Raw genomic sequence first — 17010 nt, 5'->3', positions numbered from 1 at the left:
GGCCAAGCAGCCAGCCTCTGAAGCAGGTCCCCGCGGCAGCAGGCCCTGCAGATGGGCATCCCGGGCTCAATGTCAGCCAGCAGACAGGAGGGCGGGGCATCAGGCTGGAGGCTGTGTGTGGGTGTCCTCCTCTGCCAGGACACTTGCCGATGGGAGCCAGAATGCGAGGGGGTGGCAGGCAGCGGAGGGCAGGGCCCATCGCACCAGGATCCCACCTGGTGGGGCTCCGCAGCCTTTCCCAGAGCTGGCCCAGGCAGGCGGCACTTCCCTTCCTACTTTCTCCCTTGCCTCAGTGAACCCTCCTGGCTTTGCCTCTCATTCGGGGAACCCTGGCCAGCAGGGCCTCCTTCCCCCAGCTTGCCTGCCCTCACCTTGCAGCCCAACCCCTGGGGGCCTCAGTGTGGGGAACACTCAGGGTCAGGACTGTCCATGTGGCTCCATGAGCCTGCGCACACTACTTATGCCCTCAGGACCTCAGTCTCCCCATCCGTCCAATGGGTTACCACCGCCTCTGCCTGCTTTGGAGCACTGATGTCAGATGCCTGCTGGGAAATTTCAAGGGAGGGCAGAGGGGGGAGGCACATGCAAAAAAGGGTGGTGAACACACAGATTGATAAATGCCTTTCCCGCTCCCTCCTTCCAGCATCTTCCTCTTTCCTCTTTCTCCAACACCAGCCCCTTCTCTAGGCTGTCCCAGACGGGGACGCAGCCCTGTCTCACCAGGAGAAATGAAAGGGAAAAACAAGGAGAAGAAAAGGAAAGGTGACCCTATGGGTGTCATTCACATGGAAATGCAGCGCCCTCTGCACCTCGTGGTCTGGGGCTCTGAGAGCTTGCCATTCCTTGGGAGGGTACAGGCGCCCCAGTCAATGAGTCCAGAGCAGCCGATGCCCACGGGCCAGCAGCGCCCTGAAAATGGGATTGTTGCCAGAGCAGCCGGATCCCACACGCAGTGTGTGGGGACAGGCTTTCCCAGGCGGGCCGGCCTAGCCAGAAACTCAGGCCGCTTTGGTGTCTGTGAAGGTCCAAGACTCCGAAGAGGAGGCAGGAATCATTCCTGCTGGGAGCTGCACTGCCAGTGTCGTGCCGGGGTCCTTGAGAAGGAACCACTTCCTTGCGTTTGGGGGGCTCTGCAGGCCTCTGCCGTTTGGGTGGCAGCTAGGGTGGGGTCAGGTCCAGCTGCGAGAGAACAGCAGAGACAAGTTACGTGGCGCTCTCTGTGCCGGGCAGTATGCGAGCGCCTTTACGTGCACTGTACGTTTCTTCCTCCACAAGTGTTAAGGGCTCGGTGGGGTTATTACCCTCATTCTACAGAGAGAAATAGATGCTCAAGAGGTGAAGTAAGTAGCTCAAGATGACCATGCAGCTAGCAAATAGCAGGGACTTGACCTGGAGGCTGTCTGCTTCCAGAATCTGCCCTAAGAACTTGAATCTGCCCTATGAACTTCATTCAGGACCAGTGAGGAAGGGCCAAGACAGGGACTGTTTATATCATGTGGGGTAGAGGGAGGCCTCAGGAGTCCCTGCCTTTTTTTTTTTAAGATTTTATTTATTTATCTTTAGAGAGATGGGAAGGGAGGGAGAAACAAAAGGGAGAGAAACATTTGCCTCTCTTGCGCCCCCTACTGGGGACCTGGTCTGCAACCCAGGCATGTGCCCTGGCTAGGAATCGAACCAGTGACCCTTTAGTTTGCAGGCTGGCATTCAATCCACTTAGCCATGCCAGCCAGGGCAGGGGTCCCCATTTAAACGGGGGAGAGCTGGTGCCAGGTAGGAGAAATCCTCCCGTCTTCTGCAGCCAGGCCAGACCTGTGGACTGTGGGGTGACGAGCTGTCCCAGTTTGTGACTTTCCCAGGCTGAGTCCTGAAAGTCCCACGTTCTGGTTTGCCTGGGTCTCTGGGCCGGTTGCAGAGAAAGCCAAGTGGCCTGATGTGAGGACACAGTGAGGACACCGCCTGGGAGGCCTTTTCAATTACATTAGCTCCTGGCGGCACTAGAGGGAGACGCTGGCCTCCCTCCCCGTCCTCCCCTCCCTTCTCCTTCCTGTGGCTCCGAGGGGAGATAGTGATTCAGCAGCAGGTCGGATGCAGGCTAGACTGTGACCTACCCCAGGCGGATTCATCAGTGGGTGGGGGCTGTCAGCTCAGGGCGAGAACTGGGGCGAGGAGGGGAAGCGAGGGCGATCTCGACTCCTTCGGGAACAAGAGGGCTTGCCGTCCAGCTCGGGGCAGTGGGGGGCAGGCGTGCCAAAGGTGGGGAGCCCTGCCCTTTCCCCTGCGCCCGGGTAGGTGAGGCATGGGGGAGTCCCAGCCACTGGATACCTAAGCTGCTTCTCAGCCTGTTCAGCAGCTAAACATGCGAAACGGCTTTGCTAGAAGGTGCCCACCCAGAAACTAAGAGGCTGGAGGCCAGATGCTGGGAAGGAAATGTGCCTGCCATTCCCTCCCCTTGGCCACAGCCCAGCTGCCCCTCGGCCAGGACTCACCCTCCACTCCACTAACTCCCTGTGCTTCTCAGAGGCCCCAGCGCCTGCGTCCCTTCCCTCTGGCACCCAGTGCCCCAGGGGTTGGCAGTATTGGGGATGTCGTGAACCACCCGCTCCCCGGAGCAGGGCCTAGGTTCCCAGTGCCCAATCCCAGCCTCGCCTACTCACTGTGAGACCTCGAACAAGTTATCTAGCTTGTCTAAGTTTGGCTGTCATCACCTGCAAGATGAGGGGCCACACCCCCTGGAGCAAGTCTGTGGTGGGAAGGGCTCTAACCTGGCTGGAGGACAGGCCGGCAGGGGATCCCACCGGAAGCTGGTGGCACTGCAAGTACATGGTTCTTACTGAGCATGACTGTTTCTGAGGGTGGCTGGGGTCTCACGGAGACTGTGGTGCAGGGACTGGAGCGCCTCTCGGTACCACCTTTGCTTACACGTCAGGATTGTAGCAGAGGGGGCAGAAAACATGCTGGGTCCCAGGTTCTCAGCCAGCCCTGGCCCAGCCTGCTAACCCACAGGGGGCACTTGTTGGAGAGGCAGACAGATGGGGGTGGGGCCCCAAGCCTGCGTTTGTCACCAGCTCCCCAGAGGACCCCATTGTGCATGGCCAGGTGGAGAATCACTGGCCCGGTCCTGGCACAGAGGAAGCACTCCGCTCCCGTGGATTATGCCCCTCTCCCACTCCTGAGCCTCAGTGTGGCCCCTCGTCCCAGGATAATGACCTGTCTGCAAGCCCCCTCCCCCAACCAGGGCTGTGCACAAGCTCAAAGAAAGTCCTGGGTAGCTCGCAGCTGCACAAACGGGGAGAAGGTGGCCGCCACTGTGAGGAAGTTACCCCCTCTCTGGACTGCGGGCAGCCAGGGGATGCTCAGTGGGCCGTTGTGGTCCCAGGCCCAGGGGGCTTCTCCCGCAGGACCGGTGGGAACATGGGGAGGCGGTGCCAGGAGGGGCAGCTCTTCGTTGCCATCCACTCTCTGCCCCTCCCTGGGCCTCACTCCTCAAAGAGCTTGAGAAACGAATTCCCTCCTTGGGAGTGGCAAGGCTGCTGTGCGGGACACGGGCACCATTCTGTGCTCTCCCTTCCTCACTGGGAATGCTCCCCACCGCTGAGCTTCCGGGACACCGCCAGGCCCCCTCGGGCACAGTCTCTCCTTGACTTCCTTCCACCCCAAGATGGAGCTGCCAGGTGGGGGGAGGGGCACGTGGAAACTCCCTCCTTCCTAGTCCTTTGGCAGCAACAGATCCAGCAGAGCTACCTTCACTCCATCCACCCCAAAGTTTCCATGCCTGTGGGTGGGCTCACAAGCCACTGCCTTTCCCCAGGTTGGGTGACCCTGGGCAGTGGCTGAACTGTTTCCTCACCTGTAAAAGGGAGGCGATAGGACCTCCCTTTTGGCGTGGATGTGAGGGTTGGAAGAGGTATGGGATTTGGAAGCAGAAGGGAGTTCTCAAACAAGAGAGCGGAGTAGGGGGATGGTATCAGAAACGGGGGTTTCTGGTCCTCGGCACCGGTGTTCTGAGCCACCCAGTCCTGAGCCCAGACTGGAGGAAGCACAGGACTCGAGGGGAGCCCTCTCCCTTTGCTGTGTGGGTGAGTTACCTGGGAGCTCACCCGAAGTTCCACAGCCCAGCCCAGCCCATCCCCAGACTTCCGGCCTCGGAATCCTGGGGAGTCTCCGTGAGGCTGGCACCTTCCTTGTGAACCTGCTGTCCCTTTCTGCACGAGTCCCCTCTTTGCAGCAGGCCAACCCAGATGGCCGGTTGGCTTTGACCAAAGCCCGAAATGGGCATTTTTCCTTGGATCCCCAAGGGAAGTGCAAGGCATTTCCTCTAGTCTCCAGATACCCAGCCAGCTCCTGAGCACTGAACAGAACCTCCAGCGTGTCAGGGGTGTGCTAGGCTTCCCTGAGGATTGTGAATGAGAAGGGGTGGGAGGAGGCCACAGCAGGACCAAGCACCAGAGGGCACCGGGAGGCAGGACTGGGAAATGCCCTGATCCCGAGGCTGGGTCAAGTCCTAGCAGGGAGCTTGGGGCTAGGGCAGGGGCAGACTTTAATCAAAGGGTCCCACCAGTGTTTAATTACTTGGAGGCCAGTTTGGAGAGGGGGGAAGTGCTGAGGAAGGTACGTTCAGGAGATAGATATTTCAGTTGTGAGTTAAAAGTTGAGTGGGCATGAACTAGTAATTCCAAGACTTGGGAGGGGAAGCCCTTCAGGGGTAGGGAGCAGGCTTCCAGGGTGGGCAGGGCGTGGGTTCTAGCAACCATCCCCAGAGCCTGTTTCCCTATTTGTGAAGTGCTTGTGTACCTGCCTCATCCTCCCGCATTCGCGGAGGGCGGAGGAAGGTGCGGAGGAAAGGGCACAGTGGCCCATGGAGCCCCTCCTGTAGGGCCAGGCCGGGGCGGGGCCGGGCCGGGCGGGGTTGGGGGTGCGGGCGGGGCGGGGCCGAACGGGCGAATCGTGCCTGGAGCGGAGCTGGCAGGGGACCCGCGGGCCGGCGCTGCGCGCAGTGCGTGCGGCTGCAGAGCGCGCGGCTCACCGGCAGCGGGGATCACATGAGCAGCGGCGCAGACGACCCACCGCAGCCCGCTCGTGGGCGCCCTGCAGCCGCAGCCCGCAGCCCAGCTTCCCCGCCCAGCCCAGCCCAGCCCTAACCATGTCTATTTGTTGTTGCTTCTTTTTCAGGGACTATGGCAGTTCCAAGAGGAAATCAGGTAAGGGAGCGTCCGGGTGTCTTCCCCTCCTGCCTCCCCGACCCTGCGGAGGACTTTCTTGGGGGGAGGGGTCCATGGCCGCCTGCCCCGTGGTCCTGCGGGGCTGGGGGTACTCTCTTCGTGCCCCTAAGATCTCTGGTACTTGCGCCCTCAACGCCCCCTGAGTCCCTCTCGGTCCCCTGTGGGCAGTGGGGGTGGGTGCATGGGGACTGGGGGGGTGTCTTTGGAACAGCCTAAGCCCCCACAATGTTGGCAGCCGATCCTTCTCCTCCTCCCCCGGGTTGCGGTGCCCACTTCTTGGGCGCTTCCTGTGGTGCGGAGGTGATGGAAAGGTTAATAGAGACGCAGTATTTTCTTGGAGGGAGGGTGGTGTCCAGGACTGGAAAGGGGTCGCACTTGAGTGACTGAGTTTTTAACGTCCGCAGCGGAGACCCCCCCCCCCCGCGCCCCCCTCCACCCCGCTTCCTCCATCCAGCTGAGTGCGTTCTCCTTGCTGCGGGGGAGGGAGCCCTACGTGGTGGCAGCATCGTGGGCGGGCGGGGCGGGGGACGGGGAGGGGGGGTTCGGCGGGCACCTGCCCAGCCTTGGCCTGACAGGTGCCAGGGCTCACTCGGAGTTTGCAAAGTGGGTGGAGTCAGGGGGAGAGGCGGAGCCAGCCCTCCAAGGCGGCTCTGGCTCTGTCTGGGCGGTGGGCTGGCGCTGTCAGCTAGGGTCAGAGAAGGGCTCTCTCTGGGTGGGGCAGGCTGGGCTAGGCAAAGGCCTGGGTGTGGGCGGGGTGTCGTTGGGAGAGGATGGGAGGGAGGACGGTCCCTAGGAGTTAGGGCTCTGTGTGTACAGATGGGGGTGGGCGGATTGGAGCCATCCGTGTTGGCGTGTGTGTTGCCTATATTTATGGGGGTGAGCAGCCATGGGGGGTGGGGTCTGGCCTGGAGGATGTGGGAAATGTGTATAAACACGTGACTCTCGCTAATGGCTCCTGTGGGGAGGTATCCGTCCGCGGTCTGTGGTCTGGGGATCAGTAGAGGTGTGTGTGCCTGCATGCGATGGGTGGGATGTGAGTTGGGGGGCTGGGGGTCCGTGTGGTGGCACAGTGTGCGTTTCTGAGTATGGGCTCATATGTTTTATGTGCCCCAAAGCTTGCTTGTGTGTCTCCTGGGATGTGGAAAGTTGTGTCCCGGTTGGTGGACTGGGGGCAGGTGCGTACCTGGGGATGAGCGGGGCTACACAGTTGCGGGATGTGAGGCTGCGTTCCTCGTCTGGGTGCACAGATGCTGGGCCCGGGTGCCAGTGTGCTGGGCTGTGTCTGGTTGTGGGTTGGAGTCTGTTCACGCGTCTGTGCCCATTTGGGGTGTGCGTGACTGTGGGGCGAGATGTGTGCGCACAGCCCTGTCGGCTGCGCAGGGGTGTCTCGCGTGTGCCCGCCCACTGGTGCAGAGGGCCTTCCCTCCACGACCAGGAGGGGAAGCTGCCGTGGGAACCTGAGGAGCCGCAACATCACCTCAACTGTCACCTGCGTCAGAGCCCCAGGGGGAGAAGCGGAAAGGGGCCGCACACCTGGGGCTGTGTTCTGTCGCAGCTCCCCCCCCCCCGCCAGCCCCCGCCCCGGAGACCCTCGCCCAGGGCCTCAGAGACATGCCTCCAGGCTCCAGTTCTGGCTCTGTGTGACCTTAGGCGAGTTTCACGACCTCTGCTTCCATTTCCTCGTTTCCTTTAAAACAAAGAGGATACCAGTATCAACCTCACATGCAGCACATAGTTGTTAGTTTGTCATCGTCATCATTACTCTCTGAGGCCATGAGACCTTGGGTGAGTCCCTTCTCCATTCCGGGCCTCAGGGTCCCTCTGTAAAGTCGGAAGCCGGGCTGGGTAACCCCACAGGCCCCCCCACTCCCAGTCTCTCTCTGCAGCTTGGGATCAGTGCTGCTTCTTAAGCAATGCAAGGCCCCGCCCAGGGAATCACCACCAACACCCTGCCCCCCCCTCCCCCCTACTCTCAGGCCAGGAAAAGGATGGATGGAGGGATTTAATTGGTGTGCTTGTGATAATGGCCACTTAGTGTCATGGTTAAAGTGCCGACTCTGGAGCCAGACAGCAGGAGTTTAGAGCCTGGCTTTCGTCCTCTGAGACCTTGGGCAGATTTCTTACCTGCTCTGGGCCTGTTCTGCCGTCTGTGAACTGGGGATGTTATTCATACGCATTGTAATGGTTAATTTTATGTATCAACCGAGCTGGGCCACGGTGCCCAGATATTTGGTCAAGTGTTATTCTGAATGTTTCTAGGAAGGTGGGTTTAGAAAGAGATTAACTTAAAAAAAATTTTTTTATCCTCACCCGAGGACATTCATTGCTTTTAGAGAGAGGAAGGGAGAGAGAATTTAGAGAGAGGGGAAGGGAGGGAGAGAAAGTTTGATGTGAGAGAGAAGCATCAGTTGGTCACGTTTCGAACTGCACCCCACCCAGGACCAGACCCACCTCCTAGGCATGTGCCCTGACCAGGATCGATGCCCAACCAACCAGCTGAGCCACACCAGCCAGGGCGAGATTAACTTTTAAATCAGTGGACTTTGAATACAGTAGATTACCTTCTAACCTTCTATAATCCTCTGTGAGGTAGGTTGGCCTCATCCGATCAGTTGGAGGCCTTAATAGAACAAGGACTGAACTCCCCTGAGCAAGAAGTAATGCTGCCAGCAGACTGCCTTGGACTTGAACTGCACCTCCTCCCCACATCTTTAGCCTGTCAGTTTACCACATCAGATTTTGGGCTCACCATGTCTGTCCACAGTCATATACATATATATATGTCTCTTTCTCTGGAGAACCCTGACTAATACACATCTCATATGGCTATAATAAAGATTAGGTGACCCCTGGCTGGTGTAGCTCAGTGGATTGAGCGCGGGCTGGGAACCAAAGTGTCCCAGGTTCGATTCCCAGCAAGGGTACATTCCTGGGTTGCAGGCCATAACCCCCAGCAACCGCACATTGATGTTTCTCTCTCTCTCTCTCTCTTTCTCTCCCCCACTTCCCTCCCTAAAAATAAATAAATAAAATATTTTTAAAAATCATTAAGATTAGGTAAACTAATATATATAAGCATGCTTAGAACACTGCCTGCAACCTGGAAGGCTCTCCCAAAGTGCTAGCTAGCTACTGTTGTTATTTAGTGAACATTTACTATGTGCTGGCAACTTTACATACATTTCCTCATTTGCTGCTCTGAGCCATGTTGCATGTGGGTGGGATTCCCACTTTACACATGAGAAACTGAAGCTTTGAGAGGGTGGCTGGCCAAAGTCTGTGGCAAAGTGAGGATTTGAGCCCAAGTTTAGGGTTCTACCCTGCTCTGTCATGAAGCTCACGAAGTTTCCCAGGGACATTTGCGTCGAGACAATGGATGCTGTTCCCTGTCCCCAAAGCCCCAGCTCCTCCTTGGAAGATCTCTTGGAGGAATATCTTATTGAGCACAGAACCAAGACTTGAAGCCAGGCCTGGGGAGGGTGGAGTTGGCAGGGAGAAAGTTCTCAGGCAGTATACAGACAGCCTCGGGGGCAAGGCAGGACCAGTGACCTTGGAAACAGCCAGCCTCAGATGTCCTCTCTTCCTGCATCTTCCCCTTGCCACCAGCCTCCCTGTTGCTCAAGCCCAACATCCAGCTGTCACCTTTGACCCCTCCCTTTCTCTCCAGATCCACCCACTTCTCCCATCTCCACCCACACCCACTAGGAATGCTCCCCTCGTCTTTGGTCTTTGCCTAACGACCCTAGCTCCTCCTGGGCCTCTCTGCTTCCACCCTTGCCTCTCCACACCTTTGTCTACATCCCAGCTAGAGTGAGCACTTCGAAACGTAGCAAATAATGAGCTTTCCTGCTTAAGTCTCCCCCAAAGGCCTTCCCAGCCCAACCAGAATAAACTCTTTATCCCAGCCTCAGAGTGCTGTGTGCTTTGGCCCCCACCTGTTATCCCACCCTGGGCTCCTACCCTCCCCTGCTCCCCCCACCCCCTTCCCACTCCAGCACTCTCTGCTCCCCACACCTTGAGCCCTTCGAATTCATTCTCTCCGCACAGTCTTTGCACTTGCACTTCCCTCGGCCTGGAATGCTGTTCCCACCTGGCTGGCTCCTTGAGAGTTCTGCTTAATACTTGCCTCAGAGAGGCTGCCCCCATCCTCCACTGTCTAACTGCCCCCTCCACTCACCTTACTTCTATGCACATCTCTGACCACACTCTCATTATCTTGAATTTCCTTTATGATCCGTGTCCCACCACCTCGAGAGGGAAGGCCTTGCTGCAGGCCTTACACCAGTAGCAGCCTCCCCCTCCCGCCTTGTGCTTGTTGCATGGGTGGGTGGATGGGAGAAAGCATGCAGCCTGCAGATCAGGAAGGAAAGGTCAGTGTACCCTCATGTCAGGATGTTCTGTGGGAAGAGGAAGAGTTTTTCTGGTTGGGGCAGAAGGTCTGAGTGTGGCTTCTTTGGAGACCAGAAACTTCAGCTGATCTGACTGAGCACCAGCTGCCTGCTGGACACCGTGCCAGGTGTTAAGGTTATAGGAATGTGTCTTTCTGCCTTTGAGGAGTTTGCAGTCTGCTGTGAGTGGTGAACTGCATTTACAGGAATGTACATTAGACAAGAGGCTGCAACACGGTTATCGGAGGAAGAGCACAGTCCAGGCCAAGGGCACAGTGAGTGCAAAGGCCCTGGGGAGGGAGCTCACTGGCCTGCTTAGGACAGGGCAGCAGGGCTTGTGGCTGGGTAGAAAAGAGGTGGGGAGGGAGCAAGGGGGCAGGAGGTGAGAGCAGAGGTGAATCATGTAGGGCCTTGTGGGCCACTTTAAGGATTTTTGACTTCCACCGTGAGTGGAGAGCCACCAGAGGGCCCCGACGAGAGGGGGACACGGTCTGACTTAGCTCTCAGAGGCACTTTTTCTGACCGGTGAATGGAGAGCGACAGGACGAGGCACAGAGACAAATTAGAGCTGAGGACTCCAGCGGCCGTGGGAGGTGGGCTGTGACAGGGAGTGTGGCTGGGCGCTGGGAGGAGTCAGACGCCTGGGCTTCCACTCTCAGCCCGGCAGGGTGCTGGTCACCTGGGCTCTGCTGCCTCACCTGCAGGAGCTGTATATGTATTAAGAGCTTTCTCGAAAGGATGTGATTCACACGACTGTGTGGGGCTGGCTAGGCATGTCTGAAATTCAGGGGCAGGCTGGGGGTGTGGTCAGTGGTGAAATTTCTTCTTCAGGGAAGCCTCCGCTCTTGCCCTTAAGGCCTTCCCGCTGATGGACTCTGCCCTCCTGCCTCCCCTCCCCCAACACCTAGATAATCTCACTGAAGGTATGCTAATTAGGGACTTGATCACACCTGCAAAGTAGCTTCCCCAGCAACACCTGGTTAGTGTGTGGCTGAATTGCTGGGCACGGCAGCCCAGCCATGTCGATGCATAAATGAAGTTATCAGAGCAAGTAGCTGCAGGAAGGTGCAGAGGGCTCAAGGAGGCGATGCTACTGGAGGGCTCTGTGCCCGGCAGTAGGAGGGGCCTGTTGCCGTGTCTGGCTTCCCCAAGGGGAGCGCTGCGCCAGGAGCTCGGAGGGGGCTGGAGCACGCTCCCCAGAGCCGGGGCTCCTCTGCAGACCTGAAAAGAGGGAATGGTGCTCTCTGTTCTAGGAAGCAGCCTTCTGCAGAGCCCACGGCTGGGGAGTTCTAAGTTACGCCACTAGTGGGCGCAGGAGGCCACAGAATCCCATGGAATCGGCCTGGCTCTGGGATAGCGGCTGCACAGGGCCCCAGGTGCTGCATCCCACCCAGGAGTTCTGCGGAGCTGCCCCTGGTTTACATGCAAATGAGGTTGCTCAAGAGTGTTGCAAGTTCGTTCTCTTGGGCAAGTGTTGATGTTTCCCCTGAAATCCTGTTTAGTTTATATATTGCCTTGGAAAATTTGGTGAGCTCAGGCCCGCTTCCGTTTTAGTGATCATAACTCTTGCTTTATTATTATTGGACAGAGTTAATGAGATCAGCATTACTGTAGTTCTGTCGAGGAGAAGCATGTTTTGCTCGTAGGTGAGAGTTGAGACTTTGGCATCAGACAGATGGGGCTCGAACCCCTTCTTTGCCACGTGTTTGCTCTGTGCCTGGCAACCTGACCTCTGACCTTCAGGCCCCCACGTGGAAAATGGGGGTAGAAATTGTGCCTGCCTCGATGAAATGTAAGGATTGGGTTCACAGAGGGCCTGGCGTGGAGCAAGCTCCCAGTAATAGCAGTTGCCATTGTCGTTTTAATTACTGCCGGGCTCTGAAAGGAGGGGAGAATGGGGCCTTGCCTCTGATGTGAGAGTGAAAAGACCTACTTGAGGCATTTATTTCCGTTCTGTGAGCCCTGGGCCTGGCCCTGGAGGAGATGGGTCCTGGACTCAGCCATCATCGCAGAGTTTTCTGGGGAATTAAGAACACGGACTCGGGAGCCAGAACACCTGGTTTCATGCCAGCTGCGTGGTCTCCGGCAAGCCCTCACTTGGCCTGCCCGTGCCTCAGTTGCCTTCTCTGTGGGATGAGGTGACAGCAGCCCTTTGTCGGGCTGTTTGAGGCTGTAATACGAGTTAACACACAGGAAGTGTGAACATCAGCCCTATGCCCACCACAGCAAACACTGCCGAAGGGCTTAGCTACTTTTATTATGAGAAGGAGGCAGCCCCTGGGTGACCAGCTCTCAGCCAGGAGAGACCCTTGGCTGTGGCGTTTGCCCTCCTCGGTCAGACGGGGGAGGTGGGGTGTGCCCCACCTCACAATGGCCAGTAAGCCTCCCAGCAACCCAGGCGGGGGGGTCTTGTCCCCCATGTTATAGACCAGAAAAGGAAGGTTAAAGAACTTGCCCAAGGTCACCTAGCCAAGTAGGGAGGGGATTCAAATCTGGTCCTTCTGATCCAAACCTCTTTCTGCTGAAGTGGGTTCCTTCCTGGGCCCAGGCCTATAGGATCTGCAGGTGACCAGGACTTGGGCTCTGAAGAACTCTGGTGGGCAGTTCCTAGGAGCAGGGGCCTGACCCAAGAAGAGCCCCCTGACGTTTTAGAAGGAACCCCTTGGTCACAAGGCATTCCTAATTGTATAAAGGGTCCCTTTGCAGAGTGTGACTAATATTCCCCTAATTTCTCTTTGCATGAATTTAGTACTAAAAGAAATGAATTTTCTTAAAGCAAAACCCACCCATACATACTGGCTGCTATAGGAAGTTAGTTTGCCTCGTCTTTTTATTTTTTTGAGGATTTTTTAAAAATGCTTTATTTATTTATTTATTTTTAGAGACGGTAAGGGAGGGAGAAAGAGAAAGAGAGAGACATCAATGTGTGGTTGCCTCTCATGTGGCCCCCAACCGGGGACCTGGCCCACAACCCAGGCATGTGCCCTGACTGGGAATCGAACCAGCAACCTTTCAGTTCACAGGCCCATGCTCAATCCACTGAGCCACACCAGCCAGGGCTGCCTCCTCTTTTCATAAATGAAGCAACTAAGAGTGGGGCTGCTGCCTGCCTGAGGTGGGGGGTGGGCAGAACTTGGGTCCTGCTTGCCACACTGCATGCCGGGCAAGCCCTGGAACGAGGCAGAGGTATGAGGAGGGCCCTGGTGCAGCAGAGAAAGCAGCTGTGTCAGACCCCAGTGCCTCCTCTTTCCCCAAGGTGATGCCCCAGCAGGACAGAGAGCAGAGCCAGCTCTCTTGGCCCCCAGCCTGCTCTGCTCACCAGCCACAGAGGGAGATGGACAGAGACAAAGCAGCCAGCAGCAGCCTTCCCTCCCCTCCAGAGGGCCGGTTTCCCTGAGGCTTTCATTCCTCTTAAGCCTCACTGGTCCTGGCCTCTTGGAGCTCATTGCTCAACTGAGAAAGTAGGGCTTTGTCAGGGCTTCATTAACAAATGCAAGGCAGGATGGGCCATGGCCAGGTAACTCAGTTGGTTAGAGTGTGTTCTCTTATGCCGAGGTTGCGGGTTCCATCCCTGGTCAGGGTACATGCAAGGATCAACCCGTGAATGCATAAATAAATGCAACAACAAATTGAGGTTTCTCTCTCCTTCTCTCTTTATCTCTCTCTGTCTCAAAATCAATAAACTAAAAAAAAATACAAGGCAGGATGGGTTGTGATCCTCAAGCTGCGGGAGTCACATAAAAGTGGGGCTGGCCAAGAGGCAAGAGACCAACGTGTGTTCTGGAGGATGGAAGAGACCGAGGTGAGCAGAGAGGTGGGCAGGCAGGTCTCTCGGGCCGGGAGGCTGGGTGTGAGCAGGGACTTGGAGGTTGGACTGAGTCAGAGAAGTCGAGGGAAGAAGAGGTGTCCAGCCCGGTATGAGAGAAGGGGAGGGGAGGGGAGGCAGGAGAGGAGTCTGAAAAGGAAGCCTTGGAGAGTGTATCAGCAAGACTTTTTGAAGCCACTTCCAAGGCTTTCTTGTCGGCCCAAGCCGCCCATCTTCAGTGAGGAAGGCCCAGGCTGCTTAGCAAACAAGGCCAGGATGCTCCTGGCCCTGTCCAAAGGCCAGCTCCAAAAGCGGACGTGTCTTATGAAGAAGGCATCGTCCTTGGCACACCGCCCCCGGGCTGGTGTTTTAGAACAGTTTTTAATTTTCATGGCTCCAGGTCCTCGGCCTGATGTCACCCCTGGAGTTCAAAGCCTGCTAATTGGAAATGAAAGGAGGCTGATTGATTGGGCAGCCCCACTGCCAGCCCACGTGGCAGTGACTCGATGGAGAGCGGGAGCGTGCTGCTCACGTGCGCGTATCTGTGCCACGACTCCTGAGGCCCGGACACGCGAAGCAGGGGTGGGTGGGGGCACGCTCCCAGGACAGAGGCAGCTGGCTGGGGGCTTCGTTCTCCCAGCCCAGCCTAGTTCCTCTCTGCCCCGGTTTCTCCTGCAGGGAGAACGGGCAGGCGGTCTGGGAGGGAGCAGCGTGTGCAGAGCCTGGAGGGGGGCTTCCGGGTCCCGGGCACACACGAACGTGCAGGCTCCTGGGCCCGGCCCAGCCCTGCAGAATCAGCATCCCCGGGGGTGGTGCCAGGAAATAGCATTTCGACAGGCTCCCCGGGCATTCTGGGATCAGGCCAGGGCTGCATGTTGGACGGGCCATCCCCATGGGGTGGTGGTGGTGGTGGTGTTCGGGGAAGACGGGCAGCGACCAGACGGGGCTGCTCCCAGCTCATGCGTCCGGTTGTCTCCCGAGTGGGGGGCCAGGCCAGCATGGGAAAGGGGGGCCCGTCAGAGGACAGAGAACACTGGCCCTGCTCTCGGGGCCCTGGAGAACGGCCATCAAAGGGGCCTACCCAGCCACTGGCATCCCTTCCGCCTCGTCAGGAGGCGGTGACAAGATTCCATCTGCCTTTTATTTCCATAAGGCCTTCTTCTTGGGGGAGGAGGCACCCACGTTGTGGTCCAGCAAAGACGTCCTTCCCACTGCGGCCCTCAGCCAAAAAAATAACTCGTTTCTCACTTCGGTTTTTGGTTTACAGACATGTGACAGAGAAGGCAACGTTTCCAGTAATGAATGACAAAGCCAATGGAAAAACAAAGATTTGGGGGAATGTGCATTACTTATTGTTTTAGCACCTTTTTCTGATCTAAAGTTACTTTGTTTAGAAATAGAAATGTGGCGTGTGTAACTCAGTTGGCTTGTGGCATTTTTATAATTGGTCAGTTTTGAAATGTGAAGGCAAGGAAAAATTTTCCAAAGTTTCAGTAAAACATAGATATTTGCAGGGAAAAGAGTGGTTTTCCCTGACTCTTTCTGCTTTGCCCCCTGGATCTCGTCGTTGCCACGTGTGACCCCAGCAGCTGGTGCAAAGATGTGTTTCGTTCATGTTAGACCTGGCGTCTTATACCGAGAACTCTGGGTCCATCAGAGTCCTTTCTCTTCCCTGTGCCCAGAAGGGAGAGACACCACCTCTGTGCTCCTTCCCCGCTGCCGCTCCTGGCTCCTGGGTGCGGGGTCGCAGGAGAAGCCCCCGCAGGCGTCTGGGGGCTGCCTTTCCCGTGATCCGGGTCTCCCCAGCTCGGCCCTAGAGCATCTGAGGCTCTGGAGTGTTGGATCCTGGTCAGGGCTGGGTGCGCAACTGTGCCTGCAGGAGGGCGAGGTCCTTGTGAAGCGAGGAGGACAGGCGAGTGACAAGAGGCCAAACCAAGACTCTGTGCATGGTCAGCGGCCCTCTGAGGAAACCTGGCATGTTTTAACTCCCCTTGTCCCAGTTCTGTCTTCTGTCTGTCAGCCCCCACCATGCTCCTCTTCCTCCCCAGAGCCTACGGCTCCAAGAGCACCTCCTGGTTTTCATATGCACTCGGTCACGGGGCTGTGAGCAAGAGGGCCCCCGTCCACGATGTCTTCGATGACCTCAGTTACTGTCCCTGCTCTGAGCCTGTGGCTCAGTTGACACTAGGAGCAGCTCTCCTGCAGGTGGGAGGGGAGCTCTGAGGGCCGTGTTGATAGGAAGCAAGTTTCTGAGCGCGCGGACGCTGGCACTGGACTGCCCTTCTAGGATCTGGTGGTTTCTGCCAGACCGACCGCTGACCTCGTCGTCCTGCCGTGGCTGTTGTGCAGACCTGTCCCCTGCACATCTCAGCACTTCCTCTGCTCCAGGCCCTGCAGTGGGAGCTTGGGGACATGGAGATGGGTCCAGTGAGGTCCTCGTCCTCAGGACTCTCGGTCGGGTCAGGGAGGTGGGAAAGGGAACAGCAGTTACGGTGCAGTGATGGGGGTGGGGCAGAGTGAGAGAGGGCTGTGAGTGAGGCTTCCACCCTGGGTCCCTGAGGTTAGACAAGTGAATCATCCTGGAGGAGAGGGAGAGCAGCGTGCAGAGGGCAGCCGGTCACTCTCAGCGTTAGCTGTCCGAGCGTGCCATGTGCTCTAAACCGAGCTGAGGCCTGTCCTCTACACCCTGGAGCGCCGGCCCCTGGTGCCATTTCAGAGACACTGTCACAGAAGACCGCTCCTTCACTGATGTGGTTGAAGCTCTAAAAGCTCTAAGTATGAAGTGGATATATGTGCCCGGGTAGGAGGGAACTTGCCCCAAGGCCCTTTCCTTGTCATTAGGGGGACTCCTTCCAGAGGTGTCCTGGGGGACACAGGTCCTGGCCTGTGAAAGGTGTGCCTGTCCTGACTTAACGGCCGCAGGGCCTTGGGCACCCTGCCAGACGCCCGGCACCAGGAGGTGCTCACTGTCTAGTAACTGGTCTCCGTGGAGAAGGGACCTCCATCCAGTGGGTCTCTCCAGGGGTTGATGATGGGCCGGAAGTAGCACAGAAAGAACAGCCCTTTCGTATCACAGGTGAAGACCAGGGGGACCCGGAGATGCGGTCCCACCCTTCCCACTTGGGTGGCAGCCAGGACAGGGCCCTCTGAACGCTGGGTCTTCTTTCCGGCTCCTCTCCAGGTGGAAGCCCTGCGCGAGCTGGAGGCCCCAAGCTGTGTGCCAAAGGGTTAACTCTGTGTTCTCCGGGGTAGCTCACGCACTCCTGACCCTCCCTGTCCTCCAGGCCCTCCCGGCTGCGGCCTCCTGGGCATAGCTCGGTCACGTGAGAGCCAGATGTGGGGATTTCCCAAGCTTCGGGGTGTGTGTGTGCCGGCACTGCTGTGTTTACGTGGCTCCTGAGGGCGCCGGGGATTGGTCCTGGCCCTCGCTGAGCAGGAGCAGGATGGGGGCAAGGAGAGGCCCTGGGGCGCCCGGCACACTCCGAGCCGCTGAGCCCTGCTGCCACCAGACATTATAGATAAGCCCGTTGTTCCTGCTTAGACTCCCATTTCCTGCTACATCCATCTTGCCGTAGGCCATACTGGTTATGGGTAATTT

General features: G+C 57.5%; 1 protein-coding gene across 5 annotated transcripts in view; it reads left to right on the top strand.

The window, feature by feature from the left end:
• Window positions 1–17010, top strand: part of SH3PXD2A (SH3 and PX domains 2A) — a 224141-nt gene that overhangs the window by 136310 nt on the left and 70821 nt on the right. For all 5 annotated transcript variants that reach the window (XM_028511893.2, XM_028511891.2, XM_028511892.2 and 2 more), the window contains one exon: window positions 5170–5198. In XM_028511893.2, coding sequence (XP_028367694.1) covers window positions 5170–5198 — 29 coding nt within the window. The remainder of the gene's footprint in view (window positions 1–5169; window positions 5199–17010) is intronic.

The sequence above is a fragment of the Phyllostomus discolor genome, chromosome 5 (assembly GCF_004126475.2).
Source record: "Phyllostomus discolor isolate MPI-MPIP mPhyDis1 chromosome 5, mPhyDis1.pri.v3, whole genome shotgun sequence".
NCBI classification, from domain to species: Eukaryota; Metazoa; Chordata; class Mammalia; order Chiroptera; family Phyllostomidae; genus Phyllostomus; species Phyllostomus discolor.
This window is presented reverse-complemented; position numbering and strand designations above follow the sequence as displayed.